Below are 15,654 nucleotides of genomic sequence, written 5' to 3'. Positions count from 1 at the left end.
AAAATAAAAGTAATATATTTTCCCTGCCAGGTCTCTATTTATTTTCATACTTAGAATCACAGATCTCAGAGATGGGAAGGAATCGAAAGGTATTTCTACAAAAAATTATAATACAAAGTAGCATGTAATCAATGTCCTCAGAATGGTATGACTTGTTGTGAATTCTGAAGAGGGAGAAAGGACTTCTGCCCGCAGTCAGGAGGGAAGGCCTCACTGAGGAGGGAGCATCCGAGACTGAGTGGGATTCCAGTGGGTGGTGGGGGCAGACATTTTACAGTGAGGGGAAAGAGTTCCTTTAGAGGCAGTGAGTCCAGGGACAGAAGGAATCCAGCTTGGCTAATGGCAGGACATGTGGAACAGAGCAAACAGGATGCACAGGCATACACAGCGCTGAGGATCTGTTTTGGGGTACAAATAGTAACTGAACCCTGGAATTCCTTGGAATTATAGAATGAAGTTTTCAAAGCACAGCTTATAAATGACTATATTCTTAAGTGTAAAACCTACCTATAAGAATGAGATGGGCATCAAAGTTCTTTTTCAATTCTTCATTTCCTTCAAGAGTATTTGAATGATATTTATAAGTAGGACAAAATTCTTTGAAAACAAAATTTCTGGTGTACATGTGTTTTTAAGAAGGGGAGAAGGAGATGGAGAGGCTGGGTGGCTCAGTGGGTTAAACATCTGCCTTCGGCTTAGGTTGTGATCCCAGGGTCCTGGGATCAAGCCCCGAGTCGGGCTCCCTGCTTAGCGGGAAGCCTGCTTCTCCCTCTCCCACTGCCCCTGCTTGTGCTCTCTCTCTCTTTCCCTCAAATAAATAAATAAAATCTTTAAAAAAAAATGGTAAAAGAAGAGGCAGAAAACTTAAAACCATATATATGGGAGATTTCTGGTTACATGGTACAGTTCCTCACCTCCAAAAATATAGAATAATTGATAAAATGCAAACAGAGAAAGTAAAAAACATACCAGGCTTAAAGACCAAACATTTCCATGGACCTGAAGTGGAAAAGACACACAAACCACTGGGTAGAGATGAAGCCCAGGCCTGAGGGCTCTGGTGGGGGTGTAGGGCAGGGGGCGTCAAGCCCTTCTAAATGGGTTTGCATAGACATATCTTGTTACACCCCAGGGTCCAACACAGAGGCAGCCCACTGAAAACTGCCCAGCCTTTCTGTGAAAAAGGCCTATTTGCTTATCTTAGAGCTTCTGCCTGAGAGGCTGGCATCTAATTTAATATACAACTCGGGGCCTATTGAAATACGCTCCAAAGACGGAGGCTGGTGGGCACCACTGATGCACTGTCCCTCTGCCTCACTCCGGGTCACCGATGTCTCCCAGAAAGGAGTTTATGCACATGTCTGGCCCTCTGGGTTTTTTTGTAGCTGCCACCCAGGGGATGTCTCTTGATCACCTTGATTCTGGTGGCAAATGAGGTTTGCCACAGGACTATAATAAATGGGGCGGAGGGGAGGTTCATAACCAGCTACCCACCCCAGGGCTGAGCACTGAGACATCAGAAGGAAATGCCCGGTTTCTTACTTTGAAAGAGGCCTCTTGCTTTATCTTCACAGCTGTGGCCTGAGGATCAGGCCTCTAATGAAACATACATCCAAGGGTCAACTATAATCATCGCCAGAGACTTGGAAGGGTGAGTGCTATCTTCAGACTCCTTATGCTCTGCTCCCAAATGCTGGCATCTCCAACAAAGGAGCTTGGTGTAAATAACTGGCACCTGGCATTTGTGGCTGTCACCCAAAAGGCACATCCCTTAACAGCCTGACTCTGGTGACCATGTGATCACATGGGCCAACATTCACATTCTAGGAATCCCAGAAGGAGAAGAGGGCAGAAAACTTATCGGAAGAAATAATGGCTGAAAACATCCCTAAACTGGGGGAGGAAACAGACATCTAGACCTAGGAAGCCCAGAGAATTTCAAAACAGATGAACCCAAGAGACCCACACCAAGACACTATAATTAAAGTGTCAAAAGTTAAAAACAAAGAGAAAATCATAAAAATGACAAGAGAAAAACAACTTGTTATGTATGTACAAGGGAACTCCCACAAGACTAATAGCAGATTCTTCAGCAGAAACTTTGCACACCAGAAGAGAGGAGCACAATATATTCAAAGTGATGAAAGGAAAAAATTATCATGAATACCCTACCTGGCAAAGTTGTCCTTCAGAGTCAAAGAAAAGATAAAGTTTTCCAGACAAGCCAAAACATAAGGAGTTCATCACCACTAGACAAGCCTTACAAGAAATGTTAAAGGGACTTCTTTAGGCTAAAATGAAACAGTGTTAATTAGGAACAGGAAATATATGAAAGTGTAGATCTCACTGGTAAAGGTAAGTATATAGTAAAATTCAGAATAATCTAATGTTGTAAAGGTAGTAAGTTAATTACTTAAAAAGCCAGTGTGAAGGTTAAAAGACAAATGTAGTAAGACTATAACTACAATTATTGTCAATGGATACACAAGATAAAAATAGGTAAACTGTGACATCAAAAACAAAATGTGGTGGGGGGAAGTAAAAATGTAGAGATTTAGAATGCATTCAAACCTCAGTTATCAACTTAAAATAGACTGTTATAATTGTGTTGTTATACATAAGCCTCATGGTAACTACAAAGCAAAAACCTATAGTAGATACACAAAAGATAAAGCATACCACTACAGAAAATAATCAAATAACAAAAGAAGAGAGCAAGAGAAGACAGGAACAAAGGAATTACAAAAGAACCAGAAAATGATTAACAAAATGGCAATAGGTACATACCTATTAATAATTCCTTTACATGTAAATAGACTAAATTCTCAAAAAAAAAAAAAAAAAAAGACAAAGAGTGACTAAATGGATTAAAAAAAAAAAAACCATCTATAGGCTGTCTACAAGAGATTCAGTTCAGATATAGGACACACACAGAGTGAAATTGAAGAAATGGAAAAAGATATACCATGCAATGGAAACCAAAACAAAGCTAGGGTATTTATACTTATACAAGACAAAATAGATCTTAAGACAAAAACTGTAATAACAGACAAAGAAAGTCATTATATAATGATAAAGGGGTCAAACCAACAGGAGGATATAATTTTGTAAATATTTATGCACCCAAATAGGAACACCCAAATATATAAAACAAATACTAACTGACCAAAAAGAAGAAAATGACAGCAATACAATAGTAGTAGGGGACCTTAATACCCTACTTTCATCAATAGATAGATCATTCAGACAGAAGATCAATAAGAAAACAATGGCCTTAAATGACACATTAGATGAGATGAACTTAGACATATGTAGAACATTTCATATAAAAGCAACAGAATACACATTCTTCTCAAGTGCACATGGAACATTCTCCAGGACAGATCACATGTTAGGCCACAAAATAAGTCCCAATAAATTTAAGAAAACTGAAATTATGTCAAGCATCTTTTCCAACCACAATGGTATGAAACTAGAAATCAATTACAAGAAGAAAACTGGAAAATTCACAAACATGTGGAGATTAAATAACATGACTGAAGAACTAATGGCTCAAAGAAGAAATCAAAAGAGAAATAAAATAATACCTTTAGAAAAATGAAAATGGAAATACAGCATACCAAAACTTATGGGATGCAGCAAAAGCAGTTCTTTTTTTTTTTTTTTAAAGATTTTATTTATTTATTTGACAGAGAGAGACACAGCGAGAGAGGGAACACAAGCAGGGGGAGTGGGAGAGGGAGAAGCAGGCTCTCCGCAGAGCAGGGAGCCCGATGCGGGACTCGACCCCAGGACCCCGGGATCATGACCCGAGCCGAAGGCAGTCGCTTAACCGACTGAGCCACCCAGGCGCCCCAAAAGCAGTTCTAATAGGGAAATTCATAAGGCTAAATGCTTACATTAAGAAAGAAGAGAAATCTCAAATAAACAACCTAGCTTTATATTTAAAATAATTTTAAAAAGAATAACAAACAAAGCCCACAGTTAGTAGAAGGAAGGAAATAACAAAGATCAGAGTGGAAATAAGTGAAATAGAGACTAAAAAAACAATAGAAAAGGTCAAAGAAACAGCTGGTATTTGAAAATATAGATGAAATAGATAAAATTTTAGCTAGACCAACCAAGAAAAGAGAGGACTCAAATAAAATCAGAAATGAAAAGAAGACATTAACCAATGCCATAGAAATAGAAAGGGCCATAAGAGATTACTATGAGCAATTACATGCACAAGAATTGGACAACCTAGAAGAAATGGGTAACTCCCTAGAAACATACCACCTACCAAGATTGAATTATGAAGAAATAGAAAATCTGAACAGACTGATTACTAGTAAGGAGATTGAATCAGTAATCAAAAAAAATCCCAACAAACAAAAGTCCAGGACCAGATAGCTTCACTGGTGAATTCTACCAAACATTTAAAGAAGAATTGATACCAATCTTCTCAAACTCTTCCGAAAGACAGAAGAGGAGGGAACACTCCAAATTCATTTTATGAGGCCAGCATTACCCTGATACCAAAACCAGACAAAGACACCATGAAAAAAGAGAACTACAGGCCAATATCCCTGATGAACACAGATGCAAAAATCCTCAATAAAATACTAGCAAACTGAATTCAACAATACAGTAAAAGGATCACACACAATAACCTTGGAATTTATTGGAATTTATTCCAGGGATACAAGGATGGTTTCAGTATCCACAGACCAATCAATGTGATATACCACATTAACACAAAGAAGGATAAAAATCACATGATCATCTCAATTGATGCAGAAAAGCATACAAAATTCAATATCTATAAACGATATAACCTCTCAACAAAGGTACAGAGAGAGAACATACCTCGACATAATAAAGACCATATATGACAAATCCACAGCTAACATCACACTCAATGCTTTTAGGTCAGGAGGAAGAAAAGGATGCCTACTCTCACCAGTTTTATTCCACTTAGTATTGAAAATCCTAGCCAGAGCAATTAGAAATGAAAAGAAATGAAAAGCATCTGAATCAGGAAGAAAGAAGTAAGGTAAAACTGCCATTATTTGCAGGTAACCTGATATTATATATAGGAAACCCTAAAGATGCCCACCAAAAACAGTTAGAACTAATAAATGAATTAAGTTGCATAAAACAAAATCAATATGCAAAAATCAGTTGCATTTCTATACACTAATAATGAACTATCCTAAAGAGAAATTAAGAAAACAATTCCATTTACAATTACATCAAAAAGGATAAAATACCTAGGAGTAAATTTAACAAGGAAGTTTAAGACCTGTACACTGAAAACTCTAAGACATTGATGAAAAAAACTGAAGACACGAATTAATGGAAAAATATCCCATGCTCATGGATTGGAAGAATTAATATTGTTCAACTGTCCACACGATCCAAAGCTAACTACAGATTAAATGCAATCCCTATCAAAATTCTAAAGTCATTTTTTATAGAAATAGAAGAAATAATCCTAAAATTTGTATGGAACCACAAAAGACCCCAAATAGCCAAAGCAATCTTGAGAAAGAAAAACAAACTTGGAGGCATAATGCTTCCTGATTTCAAACTATATAACAAAGCTATAGTGATCAAAAGAGTATAGTATATTTGGCATAAAAACAGACATAAAGATGAACAGAATAGAGAGCCCAGCAATAAACCCACACATTTATGGTCAATTAATTTATGACAAAGGAGCCAGGAATATACAATGGAGAAAAGGCAGTCTCTTCAGTAAATTGTGTTGGGAAAACTGGACAGCCACATGCAGAAGAATGAAAATGGACCACTACCTTACACCACACACAAAAATTAACTCAAAGTGAATTTAAGATTTGAATGTAAAACCTGAAACCATAAAACTCCTAGGAGAAAACACAGGTGATAAGCCCCTTGACATTGTTCTTAGCAATGATTTCTGGATTTGGTAACAAAGCCAAGGAAACAAAAACAAAAATACACAAGTGGGACAACATCAAACTAAAATGCTTCTGCACAGCAAAGAAAACCATCAACAAAATGAAAAGGCAACTAACAAACAAGATAAAATATTTGCAAATCATAAATCCGGTAAGGGGGTAATATCTAAAATATATAAAGAACTCACATAACTCAGTAGGAAAAAAACCCAAACAATCCAATTAATAAATGGGCAGAGGACTGGAATAAGCATTTTTCCAGAGAAGACATGCAAATGGCCAACCGGGTACATGAAAAGGTGCTCAACACCACTAATCTTCAGGGAAATGCAAATCTAAACCACAGTGAGATACCACCTCACACCTGTTAGAATGGCTATCATCACAAAGGCAAGAAATAACAAGTGTTAGGGAGGATGTGGAGAAAAAGGAACCCTGCACATTGTTGGTGGGAATGTAAATTGGTGCAGCCACTATAGAAAACAGTATGGAGGTTCCACAAAAAAATTAAAAATAGAGCTACAGGGGCACGTGAGTGGCACAGTCAGTTAAGCATCTGACTTTGGTTCAGGTCATGATCTCAGGGTCCTGGGATCAAGCCCCACATTGGGCTCCCCACTCAATGGGGAGTCGGCTTGTCCCTCTCCCTCTGCCCCTTCCCCCACTAATGTTCTCTCTCTCTCTCTCTCTCTCTCTCTCAAATAAATAAATAAAACCTTTAGAAAAAAAATAGAGCTACATATAATCCAGCAATACTACTTCTAGGTGTTTATTCGAAGAAAATGAAAACATTAATTCAAAAAGAAAGAAACCAGAAAGAACATACATACTGAGAATAGACTGGCGGTTGCCAGAAGTCGGGGGGTTGCAGGGTGAATGAAATGGGTGAAGGGGGTCAAAAGGTACAGACTTCCAGTTATAACATAAATAAGTCCTGGGATGTAATGTACACATGATGACTATAGTTAATAATACTGTATTGTATATTTGGAAGTTGTTAAGATAAAAGTTCCCATCACAAGAAAAAAAAATTAACTTTGTGTGGTGATGGATGTTAACAAGACATATTGTGATGATCATTTTGTAATATATAAATGTATTGAGTCATAACACTGCAAACATAAACTAATATGTTTATATCCCAGTAATAAAAAGTATATAATTATAAAAATTACATCTCAATAATAAAAAAAGAGATACCATGCAAACAGTAAGCACACACACAAAAAGAAAAAGAACCAATTAAAACTCTTGGAAAGGAAAAATAATTTTAAATATGTAGTAGATTAATAAGAAAAAGGATGGAATCAGAAATTTGGAAAATGTTCTGAGGAATTCACCAGGAGTGCAATACAGAAATAAACAGATTTTTTTTTAAATGAGAGCTAGTTAAGGGACAAGGAGGATAGATTAAGGACCTCCCAAACTAACATATTTCAAATAATCATCTTATCTCCTTGAGTTACTATATTATTTTGCAAAACCAAAGGATGTTCAGGATCATTCCAAATTTTGAGGGTACATTATATAGGGCAATTAGTACACTCTTAAATAAAATGTCCATTTGTATAATTTCCAGAAAAGTAAAAGGAGATGTTCTTTAATGAACCGATGATAAGATCTTATAAGCTTATGTACCTCAATGTCATCCTTATGTTTAAGTAGTGGTGCTTCCATAATATTTCTAAGACAAAAAGAATCAGATTCCACATCAAATGGGGTTCCAGTTAACTCAGAGATTCTGTCCCAGTGTCTCTGTTTCATTGCCTTATTGGTCATCATTTCCAGCAGAGGACATGACTCACTGAAATCATCAATTCTTTTTTTCAGATCCAAAAAAGCTTGCCAATCTTTAAGCCCTTTTGGGAGTTTACGACACCTTTCAGAAAAAAGAAAAAAAAAAAAAGCTATATCACTACCCATTTCTTTGAAGCATTATGTATATACAGCAATATATCAAAGGATAAATTCATTTTTAAAATACCTACAGCTCCTATGAAGATAGGCACTATAAAAAGGTAAGCTTAATTCATTTCAAACTCACCTGTTTTGAAATTCCTGCAGTTCTGCATTAATTTTTTCAATGTCTACATCTCCCCAAAGTATTTCATAATAACCACTAATATTGTTCATTACAGTATCATATAGTCCATACAGCTTCTGCAGCAAGTTGAGCTCTTTTCTGGAAAACCAAATAAAGTCATTACATAATGTGTATCTTAGAAATAAATGTCATTATTGGATAGGCAGAATTCATCCAATCAAATATTACATACATGCATGACATGTGTAATGTCTTATAGACACCAACATGCAAACAACCCTGTCAGTTTCCAAACAAAAATTTTATTAAAGCTCTATCAGTTAGGTCAAGTTTATAGCTCTCAAATATTCCAGGTCATACTATGACTTGACATTAACAAATGGTTTGATTATTATTACAGTTCCAATCATTGCAAACAATGTGACCAGAACTTGATAATAAGATCAAAGCTAAGGCTAAGGTTTTGACTGTTTTTTTTTCAAATGCAAGCTGGTTTTTTATGAGAACATCTGCCTTTAGGAAAGTGATTTAAACATCACTGTCCTACCAAAAGCTCTCCCTCATGTACTCAAATGGAATTATATACGTAACAAGAATAAGAGGAGGGATTATAGATCCAAGTAAAGAAAAAGTCCTTTATTGTGTAAAACATCAAAAACTGACCACTCAACAGAGTTTGTGGATGCTCCCAAGAATTCCTCAATCCTTAGCAGACCATGAGTATCCCCTAGACCCAATTTTAGTTTTTGAGGTTATTTCGTGAGTGGTTTTAACTATTTGTAAGGATTGATATTCACAACTTTTATTATTTATTGTAAATAATCCAAAGACCAAAGATAAGGTTTGCTTATGTTTTTAATATAGTAAAACTCATTCTATCTTGCAATTATCATAAGGGTACACTGGGACCTTTTATAAATCTAAAACATGTTCTGGAATCTTGGTTATCTTGTTTTTCCAATTCTTGCTTCATTTTGCTGATTCATCATCTTAGAAATTATTTCATTATTAATCACAGAGTATTCCCAACTACACTAAAAATTACTAAAATAACACAGAAAGAATGACAAGATCTCCCATAAGGAAGGGACAACAATTATCCTTCAGGTTTCATATTGTGACACCCAAAGCATTGCATCATATTTTTTTTAAGATTTATTTATTGTGAGAGAGAAAGAGAGAGAGAGAGTGGGGAGGGGCAGAGGGAGAGGGAGAGATGGAATCCCAAGCAACCTCCATGCTGAGCACAAGCCCAATGTGGGGCCGATCCCATGAACCTGAGATCATGACCTGAACCTATACCAAGAGTCAGATGTTCAACCACCTAAGCCACCCAGGCGCCCCTCATTGCATCATCTTTTAAGAAAGTATCAAAAAAGAACTCTGGATGGACACCAACCATCTTTGTGTTCTTTTGATTTTTGGTTAGCTTTCACTTAATACAGTTAAGGATTCAGAATTGTTCTTTTTTTTTTTTTTACTTGAAACAGCAAAGAGAAGACAACTGATAAAGAAAGGTGTTCCCCAAGTATTAAAGAGAAAAGAGACACAGAACAGCACTCTAGACTCTAACTGTAATAGTGAAACTAACTATGTATTGAGATCTCAGATGGTGGGTCTTTAGATGACGGTTACCTAGAGGAATTTTACTCAGATCTGACATTTATGAGTGAACAATATATTTCAATAGAGGCAAGGGCTTCATAATGCAGTGTTTTACAAGAACTCAGACCGTCCCATTTTGTGAAAAGGATAAATGATTCTTCTTTCATTATCTGTGATGTTTGCGTAAATTTTACTTGGGACTTTCCCTAAGTGGACAAATGCTGAAGGCAGATGTGTACTCAAAGGAGATAGATGATGCAGAAATGAAAAAAATCCATTGACTTAATGATTCAAATCTACAAGAAAAGATTTTGGCATTTATAATGCAAGAAAGATAGTGCTCCTCTCCTCAACAAAATTATGAGTGTCCGAGTTTTCAGGAGTTTTGGGTTTTAACAATGCAAGTGCGAGAAAAATCAGAAGTAATAATAAGCTAGAAGCTGTGGGAGATGGATTTGAAACTGGAAATCAGTGTTTACAGAATGGGTATGGTCCCGTTTGTGCATGACAGCTGATGAGCAGTTGGTTGTATCACCAGCGAGACCCCAGGACTTGACCTTTACCACCCACCTGCTTCTACTCACTCATCTTTCTCTTACATTTTTCCTTAAGCTCTTCTTTCTGGCTTACCTCTTAACTCAGCAAAGGAAACCCTAAACCACCCTCCAGGTGATGGCAACTGCCCTGACTGACAAGACCTCCCACCTGACCTGACCACCCAGACCTTTTGAGCTAAACCTCTGACTGGCGCCACTAATCTTCAGGGAAATGCAAATCCCCAGTGCAGATGGACCATGGAGGGACCTCTGGAAAGACCTACAATCACCTTTACCTCATTATAATACTAAAACTCAGCCCAAAGAGGAGCACAGCCTCATTTGCATAACATGCAATGTGTGATTAGGCATGTTTCCTTAAGGCGCATGTGTGACTTTATGCCCACCTCTACTAGGATGACAAAGCTTCCCTATCTAAACATTCATCCTAACCCTAAACAAAAGGAACCCAGTCACCCATTCTTAGGGAGCCATGGCTTTGGAAGCCATCCCTTGTGATCTCCTATTTGCCGCAAATCAAGGGGTTTTTTGTGCAACAATTCAATCTGGTGCAGTTTCTGACTCACCAAGGAGTCAACTCACATTGGTTGGGCTCCAGTTGCATTCTGAAGTCAGTCTCCATTTTGTGTATGTATCTTCAAACCAGGGTGTTATGGAGTAAAAGTTTGGGTTTTCTCTGCTTAAATTCTTAAAATTGCATTTTCTAACAAAAGTGCTTTTCACCATTCCCTTATTCTTACTTTTGCAAATTATTCATAAATTACTTAAAAATATAAAAAATAAAATAAAATAAAAGGGTCCATTGATCCAAATTGTAAATGAGGATGATTATTTTTCCTGGGACACTGAGGGTTAAAATAAAACACTGAGTCTCAGACTGAACATGCAAAAGAGTTAACTAGAGAATTTATAAAAATGCAGGACCCAATCCCTGAGATTTTGATTCAGTAAATCAGGGCGAGGAACAGACACCTGCAGTTCTAACACAACTGGTCCTTGGGTTAAGCTTAGTGAATGACTGCTTTGGAAAAAGAATACAAACCATGTATCCTAAAGTAGGCTGAAGCATTGATTTATGGTCAGATAATTTCTTGTTTATTTTGCAAAGACGTGTTATGACTTTGAAAGAAGTCAAGATAAAGTTCTTTTTTAAAGCCATGATCCTAATAAGCAAAAACCAGTTTTAATTTTGACCTTGAGGAAAGTTATATAAAATTCTGTTAAAATATAGTTACTTAAATCCTAGATCTACTTATTGTTTAAAATCAATGAAGCTCCTTGGCCTTCAATCCTGATGAATTTCTATGTCTACCCAAAAGGGAAGAGCACTTAGCATAAAGGTAGTAAGAAGGGTTGGAAAGCCAAGGATGGGTAATCCTCTAAATAAAAAATATATCCAAAATTGCAGTGCTTCTGCACAATAATGGACACTATTCAAAAATAGTGAAGAGAAAAAAAGAAAGCACAGGCTAAATATAGGTCACAAACACTAGAATTTTTGCAATGTACTTTCCATTCCCCAAGAATATTTCTTTTATATGTGATGACTATGGATCCAGTGGGTCAGCAATAGCCAGGAATAAGGGAAATATTTAGGAGTGTTCTAAAGGAGGCTCTTCTCTGCATGATAAAGGATTTAATGATGACATGATTCTTCTAATGGACAGTATTTCATTATTTGCATGTAACACTTGCCCAATTTATACACTTACCTAGTTTTGTGTAAAACCTCATAATCAGTCACAGGCAATCCAAAAAGTTGTTCACCGGATGAATATGTAACAAACTTCCTCCACAGATCATCAAAATTGGCCTATAAAAAGATTTTTAAGTTGTAGTAAAATATAATTAATTCACATCCCATTAAAGTAGAATTTATTATAATTGGAATAAAAGCTACATTGAGGTTTATTTAATAATATCTAAAGATTTGTGAAGAAATTTATAGTGATATCAAGGTACCAGAAGAAAAGTTGAGCACTTAGGAAAATTAACTTTCAAGCATTCTAAAAACACCCATAAAATTTTTTCTTTAATAAATTATGTGGTCCCCAGAAGACCTATACTTCAAGTTCCCATAAATATGTCTGAAAGCAATAAAACTGCATTTTTAAAAATCTATAATTTAGGCTTTTTCACTACTTTAGACTTGTCATCTCTTCTACAGGGTTCAAATGAGTGAGTATAATCTTTTTAACCCTGTTTTCCCTCCAAGCAATAAAGAGTCTATAAAATGAAGGATTCCATTTTAACACCATTTGAGAGAATTTTAACAATCTGAGTCAGGGAAGTTAAGGCCCATGCCCTTTGAATCGGAGGTAGAATCTCCTATACTTAGAATGATAAGTATGGAGCATGTTTAAAACACAAAAGCAAATAGAAATAATCCACCTGTGACAAGGTGTGTGTGGCTCAAAATAAGGGTATAACCTATCAATAAGGATCCTAAATTTCCAGCCCTGGAGAATGTCTGGCGTCAGACCTCGCTATATTCAGATATTGAATCAGATTTGACAGCTAACGTTAGCATATTTTAGAGGAGCCAAATCAGGAAGGTGTGAAGACCCCAGAGAAACACCAAAGAATTTGTCCTTCCTAGAAACTAAAGGCCATATTTTGCACTTTTTATATTCCTTGGTGGTTAGGATAGTGGTTACTCTGTATGGTGACTAACATAACATAATAAAAAATAAATAAATAAATAAGTAAGTAAGTAAAATAAAGTTACTGACTAAAATGGCCATGGAACCATGTGAACACTAGAAAAGGAGAAACAAAAACGTTAAAGTTAGCATAATTTAAAACAGTGACATTTAAAATCTTGTTTATGTGGTGAAGACTATTGATGGATGCCATTCACTCACCCCCTTTTCCATTCAGGCCCCAGATAATATAAAAAGACCCATGGCACCAGCCAAATGGGGAACAAAATACCAGCTATTATATCAGCCAGCCCAGTGCCCAGTAACTCCGGAAATCAGAGTAAAGTTGCATCAGAGAATACCACTGCACCCTGAGGCCCAATGTGAAGTTCCTGCTTCTTTCCGTGATCTAGATCCTGGCATCTCTTTTTTGGGAGGGTTGGGAAGGTGAGGGGGCACCTGCTTTTGAGGAGAGTTGGGTCACATATCCAGCCAGATGCTTGGAGAACAGCCGGCTTAGCGCGCACCCCCAAGCATAGGCAGAACAAAAGGTGCCAGATGGCAAGAGATGGGCCCTACAAGGTCTTTTCAATAAGTGGCCACACTCCCAGTTAAAGGGTAGCACATTAAAGTCCCAGTCACTGACCAATAAATTGGTAACTCCTGAGGGAAAGACAAGGAGGTGGGTCTACCTTCAAAATATATCCAGGCTCCAACCACTTCTCATCAACTCCAATGCCACCAATCTGGTCCAACTTACTGTCACCCTCCCATGGATTATTGCAATAGCCTCCTAATTACTCTCTGCTTCCAACCTTGACTATCAGTAATCTACTCTCAACACCATAGCCAGGGTGATCCACTGAAAACGGAAGATGATGTCATATTTGCTCTCACTCAGGGCCTTTGCACGTGTTCTTCCTCCTGCCTGGAAAGCTGCTATTCCAGATACCTGCCTGGCTCGTTCCTTCATTTCTCTAGGTCTCTATTCCAATGTCAGCTTTTCAAGGTGGCCTTCTCTGGAGATAAGATTTTAAAGTTCACTTCCACTTTACATACACACAGCCCAGCGTGTTATACCCTTTCTCTGCTTTATTTTTTTCCCTTGGCACTTATCACCACCCAACATTACTATGTAGTTTCACTCTTCATCTAGTTTTTATTGCTGAAGGGTTCTGCTTGGCTCAGCTGGCAGCCACCAGGTGAGAAGATCAGTCTTGGTCTTGGCTCCTCCAGAGAGGCAGGCCTTTCCCTGGGACTCTGGGGACTTCAGGTAGCAAAGGCTCAGAGCCTCCTCCAGGGTCCAGCGAGATTTTACTTATTTGAGAGAGAGGCAGAGAGCACGAGCCGGGAGGGAGGGTCAGGGAGAAGCAGACTCTCCTCTGAGCAGGGAGCCCGATATGGGGTTTGATCCTAAGACTCTGGATCATGACCTCAGCCGAAGGCAGACACTTAACCGACTGAGCCACCCAGGTGCCGTTTGGTCTGGATTTTCTATTTAAATCACTCAGATCAAGGGAGATACTTGAAAGTTAGATACCATACGAGAAATTCCACTTGGTTCTGATGGAAAAAGCCTGAACTACCCCTCTCAGGAGAACCTGAAACTGGAGAGATCCCATTCAACTTAACTGAACCTTTTTGAGAAAAGCATGCATGGAACCAGCTTGAACCATCTATGGAACGTGCACATAAAGCAACAAGGACAAGATTACTGACTCCACTCTTCTGTTTATTTGCTTTGAGGTGAAAAGCCCAATGGTAAAGTGGTAGGAAGTCATCTCTGACATAGGTAAAGGGATATTTAGAAATACCCATCCAGCGCGTGGCAAAACTAAGTTATGAGCTACAGAAAGCCTGTGTATGGCTTGATTTGCTGCAAAACATGGTATTCCTAGTAAAGAAGAAAACACTGGGTTTTGGACAACATCTCTGTACCTCCTGGTGGCTCGACCATGGAAGCTATCTGAGTATAAAGGCAGGCAGAAACTGGGGCCAGGTGAAGAAAAAGGTGACATCTAGAAGGGGTTGCAGGACAGAGAGTTATGTTTCTTATTGTTACTTTAAAAAGGAAAGACACACAGCTTTTAAAATGTTGAGTGGGAAGATTTAGTGAAGAGGAAGAGGTTAAGAGTAAAGGAGAGAAACGGGTCAGTCTAAGAAGGGGTAAGGGAGAGTCAAGAGGCCCCAGGGACAGGAAGGGGAGCACATCTCTCTGAAATGTACATCACACACCCTAAATCATCTCTGTACATTTGGAGACAAGGTCATTTGTTCAAACTAATCTCAAAACTACTCCTCCCACACTTGTACTTCAGTAAATGACTCTACTTTCTTCTGTTTTCCCAAGCTGGAAGCCTCCCTCTCCTCCCCTCAGCCTATCAAGTTGGTCTTGTTAATAAACTCATGATCCACCCAGCTTTCTTCATTGCAAGTGCATTTGGTTGGTCTCAATCTTTACAATTTCTTGCTTGCATGACTGAAGCTGCCATCAGTCTGACCATCCTCCCTCCAAAGCATTCTCCAAACTAATGCCAGAGAAATCTTTCCAACATACAGCTATTTTAAAAATTCAAATGTGAACATATCATTCCTTGCTTAGAGCCCTCCAGCCCCAGGACAGGCTATGAGCTCCTTATCAGAGCCTACAAGGCCCTCTCATTAGTGATTTCTGCCCTCTCAGCTGTCCCCTCCCTCATCCCTATCCTCTCTGCCCACTGTACTCCACATTTCACTCCTTCATCTCCCTAACTCTCCCTGCTTATCTCCTCATTTCTGGGCCTTTGTAGGAGGTGCAAATTCTGTCTAACTTGTTTTTCTTCCTTCTTCCCCTGGCTAACTCTAAATAGTCCTTCAAGATGCAGCTTAGATGGCTCCTCTTC

At 38.0% G+C, this 15,654-nt stretch overlaps 1 protein-coding gene across 1 annotated transcript in view; it reads right to left on the bottom strand.

The window, feature by feature from the left end:
* Positions 1 to 15,654, bottom strand: part of DNAH8 (dynein axonemal heavy chain 8) — a 397,226-nt gene that overhangs the window by 231,230 nt on the left and 150,342 nt on the right. The window contains exons 33-35 of the mRNA XM_034991238.1: positions 11,843 to 11,943; positions 7,969 to 8,106; positions 7,563 to 7,803 (exon numbers count right to left, since the gene is read on the bottom strand). Coding sequence (XP_034847129.1) covers positions 7,563 to 7,803; positions 7,969 to 8,106; positions 11,843 to 11,943 — 480 coding nt within the window. The remainder of the gene's footprint in view (positions 1 to 7,562; positions 7,804 to 7,968; positions 8,107 to 11,842; positions 11,944 to 15,654) is intronic.

The sequence above is a fragment of the Mirounga leonina genome, unplaced genomic scaffold (assembly GCF_011800145.1).
Source record: "Mirounga leonina isolate KUSES-001 unplaced genomic scaffold, KU_Mleo_1.0 Mir_53, whole genome shotgun sequence".
In the NCBI taxonomy this organism is placed as follows: Eukaryota; Metazoa; Chordata; class Mammalia; order Carnivora; family Phocidae; genus Mirounga; species Mirounga leonina.
Note: the sequence above shows the minus strand (reverse complement) of the source record. Positions and strands in the feature narration are given on the sequence as shown.